The sequence below is a fragment of the Trichechus manatus genome, unplaced genomic scaffold (assembly GCF_000243295.1).
Source record: "Trichechus manatus latirostris isolate Lorelei unplaced genomic scaffold, TriManLat1.0 scaffold00035, whole genome shotgun sequence".
Classification (NCBI taxonomy): Eukaryota; Metazoa; Chordata; class Mammalia; order Sirenia; family Trichechidae; genus Trichechus; species Trichechus manatus.
The window spans coordinates 15,481,110-15,492,080 of record NW_004443971.1 but is presented as its reverse complement, the minus strand read 5'-3'; the positions used below and the strand labels follow the sequence as shown (position 1 = coordinate 15,492,080).

General features: G+C 52.4%; 1 protein-coding gene across 1 annotated transcript in view; it reads left to right on the top strand.

The window, feature by feature from the left end:
- Positions 1 to 10,694, top strand: part of INAVA (innate immunity activator) — a 20,806-nt gene extending 10,112 nt beyond the window's left edge. Inside the window, exons 6-10 of the mRNA XM_004375311.2 lie at positions 4,883 to 4,936; positions 6,586 to 6,799; positions 7,061 to 7,234; positions 8,493 to 9,162; positions 10,602 to 10,694. Coding sequence (XP_004375368.1) covers positions 4,883 to 4,936; positions 6,586 to 6,799; positions 7,061 to 7,234; positions 8,493 to 9,162; positions 10,602 to 10,694 — 1,205 coding nt within the window. The remainder of the gene's footprint in view (positions 1 to 4,882; positions 4,937 to 6,585; positions 6,800 to 7,060; positions 7,235 to 8,492; positions 9,163 to 10,601) is intronic.
- The last annotated feature ends 277 nt before the right edge of the window (positions 10,695 to 10,971 follow it).

Here is a 10,971-nt window from a genome sequence, read left to right as displayed (position 1 = left end):
AGAGTAGAAGTGTGCTCCATAGGGTTTTCAATGGCTGATTTTTCAGAAGTAGATCACCAGGCCTTTCTTCCGAGGTGCCTCTGGGTGGACTTGAACCTCCAACCTTTTGGTTAGCAGCCAAGTGCTTTAACTGTTGGCACCACTCAGGGATCCCTGGGTCTACCTGTATCCCATCCTTGTCCTCTGCCACCCCAGCGAGCCTTAGCATAGGCCTTCTCCATCCTGGGAGACCCTTTCCCCCATCTCTTTATAAAACATCCCACTTCTTCCTTCTACATCCTCCTCAAATACACCGCCTTCAAGAGGAGTTGTAGATAAAAGCCATTCCCCAGCTGGCCCGAGCTTAACCCACAGAGTTTATTCAACTGGAGTGTCCCAGGTCCACTCCCTGCCCTCCAGGTCCACAGGGAGGTAGATGGTGTGTCTGGGTCTGGGTAGTGTAGGCCTATGTGAGGCTGGGGCTCTGAGTTGATGGACTCGTCCCCGGCCTGAGAGAGGCAACAAAGGGGCTGATCATTGCTCTGCACAGTTATGCTGAATTGTTTCAGGGGGGCCATAGCCATTCATGGAGGTGTTTAGCTTGAAATCCAGCACCACCAGTACCACATCCCACAGTCCCTAAGTACCTAGTACCACCCTGGTCAAGAGCTGGATCCTTCTGTCCTGTTCTCTCTGCCCTCGTTGTGCCTGTAGTCTGGTCCCTCAGCCTGCTGGCCTGGAGACTGATGACTGTGGGGACCCAGTGAGGTGTCAATGCCCAGGGCCAGCCAGGTGACATCGGTGCATCCAGCCCACGTTACCTTCCAACAGGTAGTTCTTGCCCTTAGGTTTGGCTGTTTTCCTTTCTATCGACCTGGACACAGCTTGGCCTGGTCAGGATTGGCAGCCCAGCTGTATCATGCCCATGGCTCAGCCCCTCCCCCAGGCTCCCACACAGGCTCCCAGGCCTCCGTGGCTGGATCTGCTGGCCTTGGACACCGTCACAGATGAGGGAACTGGAGTTGGGAACAGGCTCGTGAGCCTAGGGCAGCACAGGGTTCAGAGGCCTGGGCCTAGGCTTGGAGAACTGTCTGCTTCTCCCACACACTCAGGTTCCCATCCCTGCATGTCTGCCTGGCTTTTTGCCAGGGCTACTTCCCTCCCTGGCTGGGAACCTAGTATAGGATGCCTGAAGGTCCTCCCAGGTTGGCGTGCCCCAAGGCCCACCCTCAGGCAGGTGGTTATCTCAGTACAAGTTCCCACTCCGGCCTGTCACCTCTAATTTAGGGTAGGGAGGGTGTGGCAGACACTTTGCAGGTCACCTTCAGCAGCCAGGAGTAGAGGACAAGGGTAGGAGGGCTGGGAGGAGGTGCCTCCATGTGACAGCCGACTCAGTAAACATAGAGCACGGTGGTGCTGACTTGGGCTTAGGTGGCCAGACTTCTCTCTGGTTCCAATGGTTCTGGCCTGGACTGGAAACAGTACCACACTCCCTGAATTCTCCACCCTTACTCCATCCCAACAGGGCCCCTGGGACTTGACCTTCCCTTGAAAGGCAGCTGTTGACTTGGGCATGGCAGTCCCTAAGGGCTAACCTGTTGTGTGCCTTAGGGAGCTGTCAGGCTAGTGACTGCCGCCGTGGGAGATGTGCCCTGACCCAGTTGTCTCAGCCCCTCCTGTTGTCCCCTCCAGCCTCACTGCCTGGTAACCTCCTCTGCCCACGGGTGCTGGTGGTTCCTGGGAGCATCTGCCCATGGCTGGGGTGGCAGAGGTGGGGGGTGTCACTCTGCTGCCGCCATTGCAACTGATGATGCCTCTCATTGAGTGTAGGGAGCAGGCCAGGACACGCCTGAGGCTGCGATGTGCTTGCTTTGGCTTAACCCTGTGTGGGAGGCAGGAGGCCGAGGTTTTGAAACCTGTCCTGGGGGACTCAGCCCAGATGAGGGTGGGCTGTGGAGGAGAAGGACCTAGCGTAGCTGCTGACTTTTGCCCTCCAGATCAGGAATCAAGACTCTGCCCTCTCCAAATCCAAGCCCTGTTCTTGACATGGGCCTGAAGCACTGGGTTCTAGTTTCCTGTCTTGGGAGCCCAGAAGGAGGCCGTTCAGGACAAGTAATTCCTGTTGGGTGGCTCCTCTGCCGAGCTGTGCTCTCCAGAAAGGAAGAAGTAGGGAGACATTAATAATTAGTTAGTAGCCGAAAAGTATTTTGAATTCAAGAGAAAAACACACGTATCCACACAAAGCAAAAAAAAACAAAAAAACAAAAACCACACACACACAACCCACAATCTCCAAACAAAGGCTTTTCGATTTGGGAAAGTAATTATGGCAGTTAAGAGTAATTAGCCAGTCCTCTGCGGGAGCAGAGAGCACTCAGGTGTTGTACTGCTTTCATTTACTGCTGTGAAGCTGATGAGAGAGCTCCCAGCATCCCTCTGTCCTGCAACAGGTGCTCAGTGAGCTTCTGTTGATTGACAGGGCCAGCCTTTAGCCATGCTGTCTAATAGAATTTCTGTGATGATCACAATGTTCTATATCTGTACTGTCCAATATGGTAGCCACTAGCCCCACGTGGCTATTGAGCACTTGAAATGTGCCTAGTGTAACTGAGAGACTGAATTTAAAATTTTTAATTAACCACGTGCAGCTAGTGGCTCTCAAGTTGGACAACAGAACTTAGACAATGACCTCTCTAGTTACTCATCAGCCTGGGCGTCCTGCTGCTGCTGTCAGGGAGAGCCATGCTGGGCCAAGGGCCACAGGAGGTAGAGTAAGGGCTAGGCGGGGCCGTGTGGCCAGCGACTGAGACAGTGAGCAGCCCTCAGGAACCACTTGTGTTTGGCTGGCTGACAGGTGTGCCCCACCCACCCCCTACCTTTGCAAAGCAGGGTTTCTCCAGACTCCTCTCTTTACATTATCCCCTTTTTGGCTTATAAAACCCTAATCTGTTTGTTTTTAGAAGGATTAGGGATGATGGCAATGATGCCTTTCTTCCCAGCTAATATATTCAACACACATGCCTCTAAAGTCTGGTCGTATCACTGGGCCATGATGGGAACAGTTGCACAATTTCTGCAGCTTTACATCTGAAAAGAATAAAATTCTCTGAATTTTATAAAAGATCGGAAGCAGGGAGCCAGGATCCAGTAAGATGGTGTCTCTTCAATTGAACCCCAAAGCAAAGGGTAGTTGTGAGCCAGGCAAAACATGGGCTGGCTGGTCACTAGGAGTCAAGTCCAGCTCTATGCACAGTATGCCTCAGAAGGTTTAAGACGTGCTCTCGATAAAATCTTTCATTTAAGTTGTAGAGCAGAGGTTGGCAAACTTTTCTGTAAAGGGCCAGAGAGTAAATAATTTAGGCTTCTTGTTCAATCACTCAACTCTGCATTATAGTATGAAAGTAGCTAGACATTATGTAAACAAATAAGCGTAGCTGTGTTCCAACAAAACTTTATTTATAAATACAGCTGGTAAACTGGATTTGGCTCACAGACCATAGCTTGCCAACCCCTGTGGTAGAGGATTCCAAAATAGCTGGAATTATTTACTTTTCTTAGAATTTTCTGGGTAATGACCTAACGCATTAGATGCTAGCTAACAAGTGAACTGGTAAAAGGTAGTGATTAAGAGTACAGACTCAAGAGTCACACTGTCTGGATGTGAATTCTGACTCAACCACTTTTTGACTGATTGGCCTAGGCCAAGTTACTCAACTCCTCTGAGCCTTGATTTCCTCAACTGTAAATAAAACCAAACCACTTGCCGTTGAGTTGATTCCGACTCATGGCAACTTCATCTGTGTCAGAGTAGAACTGCGCTCCACAGGGTTTTCAATGGTTGTGATCTTTTGGAAGCAGATTGCCAGGCCTTTCTTCTGAGGTGCCTCTGGGTGGATTTGAACAGCCAGTGTTTCAGTTGTTAGCTGAGCACTTAACCACTTGTGCCACCCAGGGACTCCCATGATTAATTTCCCTCTTCTTTGTTCTCAAACACAGTTGAAAACGCTTTGTGAATTCCATCAGGTCACCTCAGGCTCATTCTCAAAATCTGAAAGGTGATGGCAAAAATCGGTTTCCCTCTGATTCCCTGGGTAATAGCAGCTGCTGCTGTACCATGCAGAAAGGCCACTCTGTTTCCTTCAAGGGATTTGCAGTACCACCAGCTGAAGAGCCTTCCTTAGGACTGGACCTCCAGATCCTAACGTGAATCAAGTGCTCATAGTCCCACAGCTCAAATTTCCTTCTCACAGTGCTTTTATTCCTGGTAACACATGAGAGCTTAGATTTGGGATCCTTGAGTTGAGTTGTATTCGTGATGTCAGAAGACTGCAGAACAGTTAGCAAAATTATTTTCATCCCTAAAGCCTCAAAAAATGGATTTTTCCCTTTCCCTTCCACTGCCAGGAAGCCCTGTCAGAGGAAGCCCTGGCTTCTTTTGACAAATGGGGAAACTGAGGCCCAGAGCAGAGACATGGCTTTTTCAAGATTGTATAGCTAGGGCCGTGGTCAGAATTAAAATCCAGGTTTCTTATCTCCTAGCCCCTGATTTTTTTTATGTTTTTCTACTTCGAAGTAATAAATTCACACCCAGTATAGTATTTAGCACACAGTGGGCATTTCCTTGGAGGCCGATGGCGCAGTGGTTAAGAACTTCGCTGCTAACCAAAACGTTAGGCAGCTCGAATCCACCAGCTGCTGCTTGGAAACCAGATTGGGCAGTTCCACTCGGTCCTACAGTGTCCCTATGAGTCCGAATTGACTCGATGGCAACAGAGGGCATTTCCTTATGAAGGGGTGCTGTCCTAGGGAAGGAGAGATCAGGCCAGGGGTGCTCGGTACTGCTGGCTACCCAGGCCCGTGCAGTGGCTTCTCTCACCTACTTCTCTCTCCTTTGGCTTCCCAGAGCTCAGTGTCTCTGATGACAGTTCCCTGTCAGATGGGCTGCTGCTAGAGGAGGGTGAGTAGAGCTGTTTGAGGAGGTTTGTCAGGGCTGGGCACCTACCGCAAGGTCTTGAGAATTCAAATGGGGAGTGAAGATTTGGTAGAGAGCTGGTGAAGGCAGCTGCGGTCGGCGCTGGCATCTCAGCCATGTACACGTGTTCAGTTGAGGGTGGGAATATACTGACCCCTTTCCCATTCTAAAAGGTAAATAATTTTGATGTCAGGGAAAGGTGAATTCCGGCAGAGCCTATCGGCCCCAGATATCCCTGCCTTCGCCCTGGAGCCTCCTCCCTGGGCTTTATTCCACGATGTACCTGTGATCTGGCCACAGTGACTGCCCTCCAGAGTCTGGCTTTTTGAAGAGAGGGTGGCATTAGGGGAGGAAACACAAGTCCAGAGATTAAGAACAGGTTTGCAAACTCTGAAATGGGCCAAGAAGGTGGCACAATTTGCCTGTGGGAGTGCCCAGGCCAATAAGGAAATAGGGCACATGGGCATGGCAAGAACAAGAAAAATGGGTAAACAGAAGGCTAGCTGCAGACATGGGCACCAGGGGTAGAGTTTAGGGTGGAGTCAGGCAAGTCAAGAAGAGTCAGTCTGGGGAGGCTTCTTGACGGAGGCAGCTGTAAACAGCGCTGTGAGGAAGCCCCCTTTAAAGGAGAAGAACATTTTTTTTTTCTTTTATTGTTGTTCTTTAAGTGAAAGTTTACAATTCAAGTTAGTCTCCCATACAAAAATTTATCCATACATTGTTATGTGACCCTAACTGCTCTCCCTATACTGTGACAGCACACTCCTCCTTTCCACCACTGATTCCCCATGTCCATTCAACCAGCTCCTGACCCTCTCTGCCTTCCCATCTCACCTCCGGACAGGAGCTTCCCATTTAGTCACATGGATCTACTTGAGCTAAGAAGCACACTCCTCAAGACTATCGCTTTATCTCCCATAGTCCAGTCTAATCTTTGTCCAAAGAGTTGGCCTCCAGAATGGTCTCAGCTCTGGGCCAACAGAGAGTCCGGGGCCCATGCTTTCTGGGGTTCCTCCGGTCTCAGTCAGACCATTAAGTCTGAATTTTTACTAGAATTTGAGTTCTGTACTCTACTTTTCTCCCGCTCCATCAGGGACTCTGTTGTGTTCCCTGTCAGGGAAGTCATTGGTGGTAGCCGGGCACCATCTAGTTCTTCTGGTCTCAGGCTGATGGAGTCTCTCTGGTTTATGTGGCCCTTTCTGTCTCTTGGGCTGATGCTTTCCTTGTGACTTTGGTGTTCTTTAGTCTCCTTTACTCCAGGTGGGTTGGGACCAACTGCTGCATCTTAGATGGCTGCTTGCTAGCTTTTAAGACCCCAGACACCACTCACCAAAGTAGGATGCAGAACATTTTCTTAATAAACTTTGTTATCCCAATTGACCTAGATGTCCCCTGAAAGCATGGTCCCCAGACCCCCACCCCTGCTACTCTGTCCCTCTAAGTGTTTGGTTGTATTCAGAAAACAGAAAATATTTGTGAGCATTGGGGGCTGGAGCCCTGGCCTGCAGTAGTGGGATAAGTCAGCCGTGGGAAGGAGGGCAAGTGAGAGGGCGGGCAAGGCCCGAGCTGCAGAGGTTCTTGCTGGGCCGGTTCCCCTAGCTGCTGCCCTCACCAGCCTCCTCTTACACCTGCAGAGGAATCCCAAGCACCGAAACCTCCCGCAGAGTCTCCAGCCCTGCCTTCCCGGCCTCTCCCACCCCAGAACCTCGAGGGGCTGCAGCCGACTGGACCTGAGACTGCGGGGACCCTGGAGCGAGCCCCCATCCAGAACAGCCCCTGGAAGGAGACCAGCCTGGATTACCCTTACGAGAAGCCCAGAAAGTCTTCTGAGCCCAATAGCGAGTCTAGGTCAGGGTGGGAGGAAGGGAGGGTGGGCACAGGTGGGAACTGTGCTGGGGGTGGCCTTGGGCTAAGCAGATGGAAGAGGAGAAAGGCGTGGGAAACCACCCCTCTCCTTTGCTGTATGATGGTGTGTCAAGTTAGCAGCTCCCACGGGTGCTGGCAATTTGCAGCACTAACTTTGGTGCCCCCTTTCACTGAGTCCCTGTTCCTCTGAATACCCTGAAGGGAGGCATTCCTGCCGCTGACCCAGCCCCAATCTCTCTGCAGCAGCCCAGCCACCACACCGCAGGATGGGCCCAGCATGTCCAGCCTGTGGCTGCCGGAGCTGGCCTCCTTCTGTGTGGTTCCCATCCGCAGTGTTCCTGGCCAGCGGCAGGGCCGTACCAGTGCCCCAGCCACCCCCGAGATGCAGGGGAGAAGGGGCCAGTCTCAGTCTCTAAGGTAAGAGATGGCCCCCCTCAGAGATGTGGGGGCAGGGAAGGGACCCACCATCCAGAGCTTACAATGGAGGGTGGTGGCTTCTAGGAGCAGGTAGGACTCCCCATGGTGACACATGGCTAGTGCCCTGGCTTTTCCTTAGAATATCTTCTTGGAGCACCTCTCCATAGATGTGAGGCCAAAGGCAAGTCATTTGCGAAGCAAGTCATTTTCTTCCAAAGACTCCAGTTTGGATTTTTTTTGCATAACTTGATTCAAATTTTCTACCCTTGCCATGTTCTCTTGTGGTGGCAGACATTTTTGCTATTGTTTTATTGTTGGTCACTGAGAATGGATGATTCACTTTTTCAATTGATGTATTGATTTAAGTACCACGTCACCTTCAACTTGGTAATAATTAAGTGACTGAGTCATGTCAGGCAGTGTTAACCACAGCACACGGAGCCCCGGGCACTAGCGAGACACCGCTGGGGTCTTCTGTCGGCTTAAATTCACTTGTCAGGCAGCATTGGACTGAGCAAGGACTTTTATACTTTACGTACCAGGCCCACCTTGATAGCACAAACAGTGGCTTTGTGCAAATTAGAAAACGGCACCCCCTGTAGGCAAGTACACCCCATAGCAGGAGGACTAGGAGAGTGAGGCTGCATTTCAGCCCTTGTGGATGGCCAACCTGCATGAAGCTGCCCTGGGTACCACATACAGCTTTTATGCAGTCAAGTTAAATACCTGACCATATCTACCCAAACAGATTCTGCCCATGAAATGCCACTGAACACGGTGTGCCTAAAATGGCTAGAAAGACATGACGTTTACTTAGCCTACTTTATACAAACAACATGTGTGTGAGTGAAACAGTGATACCATTTTCATGCCGTGATACCAGTACCAGTTGAGTTGACTCTGACTCATGCTGACCCCATGTGTGTCAGAGTAGAACTGTGCTCCCAAGAGTTTCCAATGGCTGATTTTTTGGAAGTAGATCGCCAGGCCTTTCTTCCAAGGCACCTCAGGGTGGACTCGAACCTCCAACCTTTCAGTTAGCAGCCGCTCTCTGCACCACCCAGAGACTCCATGCAGTGTTGGAATGTGCTGAAGCCCTGCATTAGACCAAAAAAGTGTTTGTTTTGGGGAGGTGTGCCTTAAGGTCCACGTATGTGTACCATACCCTGGTCTCCTCTTGCCTTACCTGTTTAACGCCATTCCCTCCAAGGGCTGAGCGTTGCCTCCCAGACTCAGTATGTGTCCCTTTTCCTCTCAGGGTGGATTCCTTCCGGCTGGGGCTTGAGGGCCGCGGCCGCAGCGCCTTTCCCCGCCGCCGCCCCACTCACTACACGGTGACCCTACCAGACTCCTGCTTCCCCTCGGCCAAGCCCCCGCTGCCGCCCCCTGCCTACCACTCCTGCTCGGAAGACAGCGGCTCCGACGTCTCCAGCATCTCCCACCCCACTTCGCCAGGCAGCAGCAGCCCCGACATCTTCCTGCGGCCCCTCTCCCCACCTGAGCCCCACCGGCAACGTGGAGCTTGGGGCCCGGCTGGCGGGAGAGAGCTCACCACTCACTACCCCCAGCTACTGTTGCCCCCGGGGTACTTCCCGGCGGGGCGGTATGTGATGGTGGCCGAGAGCCACCAGCCACCGGGCAAGTGGGAGCTATGCCCCGTGGCCTACGATGAGGAGGGGGCGCCCCCGCGCTACCAACGGCTGGTAGCCGCCCACAGCCGCATCAGGCGCACGCCCTCTCTGAAGGACAGCCCCGCGGGCTGGGGTCGCAGTAAGATGGCCGTCTCCGAGGAGCTCAGGTGCTGGCACGAGCGTGCACGCCTGCGGAGCGCTCGTCCCCACTCGCTGGACAGGCAAGGGGCGTTCCGCGTCAGGAGCCTGCCCCCAGGGAGAGAGGGCTTCCCTCGAGCCCTGGGAGCGCGGACACAGGTACGGCTGCTCTGGGGGGACACCCAGGCCAGGCAGGACTGCCTTCCCAGGCTGGCCTGCTGGGGAGGGCTGTGATTCTAGCAGGCCCAGGAGCGGAGAGACATAATGCCTGCAGCCTGGTGGCCGGGTAATCCCTAGCTAGGAAGACAGGTGAAAAATCATTTCCTCGTGGCTTTGGAAGGCCCTCCTGATTCCCTGAGGCACCTCCTAATTTTGCCTGCTGCGTCTAGCCCAGAGCACATACCGATATACACTGGTGGGGATGATCCTTGGTGGATAGCTGAGATTTTTTTTTTTCCCTAATGGCTCCGCAGATAAACCACAAAGCCGATAAGCCTCTGTTCATAATGGAAAGCGCAGTCTAAATTTGGTGTCTGAAATTACCACTAGATCTCCTGATTTTGGAGGGCCCAGGGTAAAAGGAGCATGTGGAAATGAGTTTGCAGAAACAGAACCTGGGAATGCCTGTCGGCCAACTTCCGCCATGACCCCCCACCCCCACACTGAGAAGCAGGGTGGCATAATAATTAAAAGCACAGACCCTCAAACCCCAGTCCTGCTACGTACAAACTACATGACTGGACAAGTTACTTAATCCCTCTGAGCCTGTTTACCCTGCTGTAAAATGGGCTTAGTAAAGTGGCTACCTCATAGGGCTCTTGAGAGGTTTAAGTGAATTAATATATGTAAAATGCGTAGAGCAGTGACAGTACATAGTAGGTACTAGACAGTGATATTCTCATCATCCAGGTCCCCAGAAGCCAGGCCCCAGGCTGGTGGGTGGCAGATAGGATACAGCACCCTGACATGAAGCATGGTAACCACCCTGGTTTTTATGTGCTGAGTTTCTTCATTCAGGAAGTGGGATTAACACACATGAATCCTTTCTTTATTCTTTCTCCCTGGTACAGAGGGCTCTGCAGGGGACATGCTCCAGAAGTTACCAACAGGCTGCTTCTGTGAGACCCAATATTCCCAGCAGGCCTAGCCAGCTGCACGTCCCTCCCCGACCCATCGGGTCTTGGAGCTTGGAGCTGCAGCTGGCATCCTGGGCCTGGCAGCAGCCCTGGCCCCAGTCCCAGGCCACACCCTCCAGCTGACATGTTTTTCCTTCGTTCAAGCTTGGACCTGCCTTTGGCCCAGGCCCAGCCCTTCTCAACCTGCCAGACAAGGAGGGTGACGAGAAGTGAGCCCAGAAAAGGGGGAGAAGGAGAAGCTCAGGGTGCCCATCACACCCCAAAGGAACCTAGAGTGAAAGTTGGATAAAGGGTGATCCACGGGGGTCAATGAGCCTCCTGGTGGGGCAGGGGCTGAGCGCCAGAGCTGGTGCCAGCATGGATCAGCTTCCTGAAGAGACAGCATGGTGTAGCTGCACTTGCTGTCCGGACCGCTCTACTTGGTTCATTCACCCACCTCTACTTTCTTCCTGGCCCTGACAGGTGCCCACAGTGTGTGTGCTGCGGAGGTCGCCCGAGGGAGCCCCCATGCAAGTCTTTGTGCCTGAGAATGGAGAGATCATCAGCCAGGTGTAACAAGGCCAGGTGTCACCCTGTGCTCTAAGTGCCTGGACCTCACTGTTGGAAAAGACTATTTCATAGCAGGGCCGGGCTGAGACCCACCCTATGCTTGAGCATCTCCCTTCAGCTCCCCACCCCCATCGCAGGTCGATGACCTGGAGCTGAAACTTTTTTTTTTTTTTTTTTTAAACAGTTTTGGTTCCAAAGCCCTGGCCTGAGGATTTATATGTGTTTTGTCCTAAGATCGATGTAATATGATCGTGCTTTATCCCCCCAGAGACTGGCTGGCCTG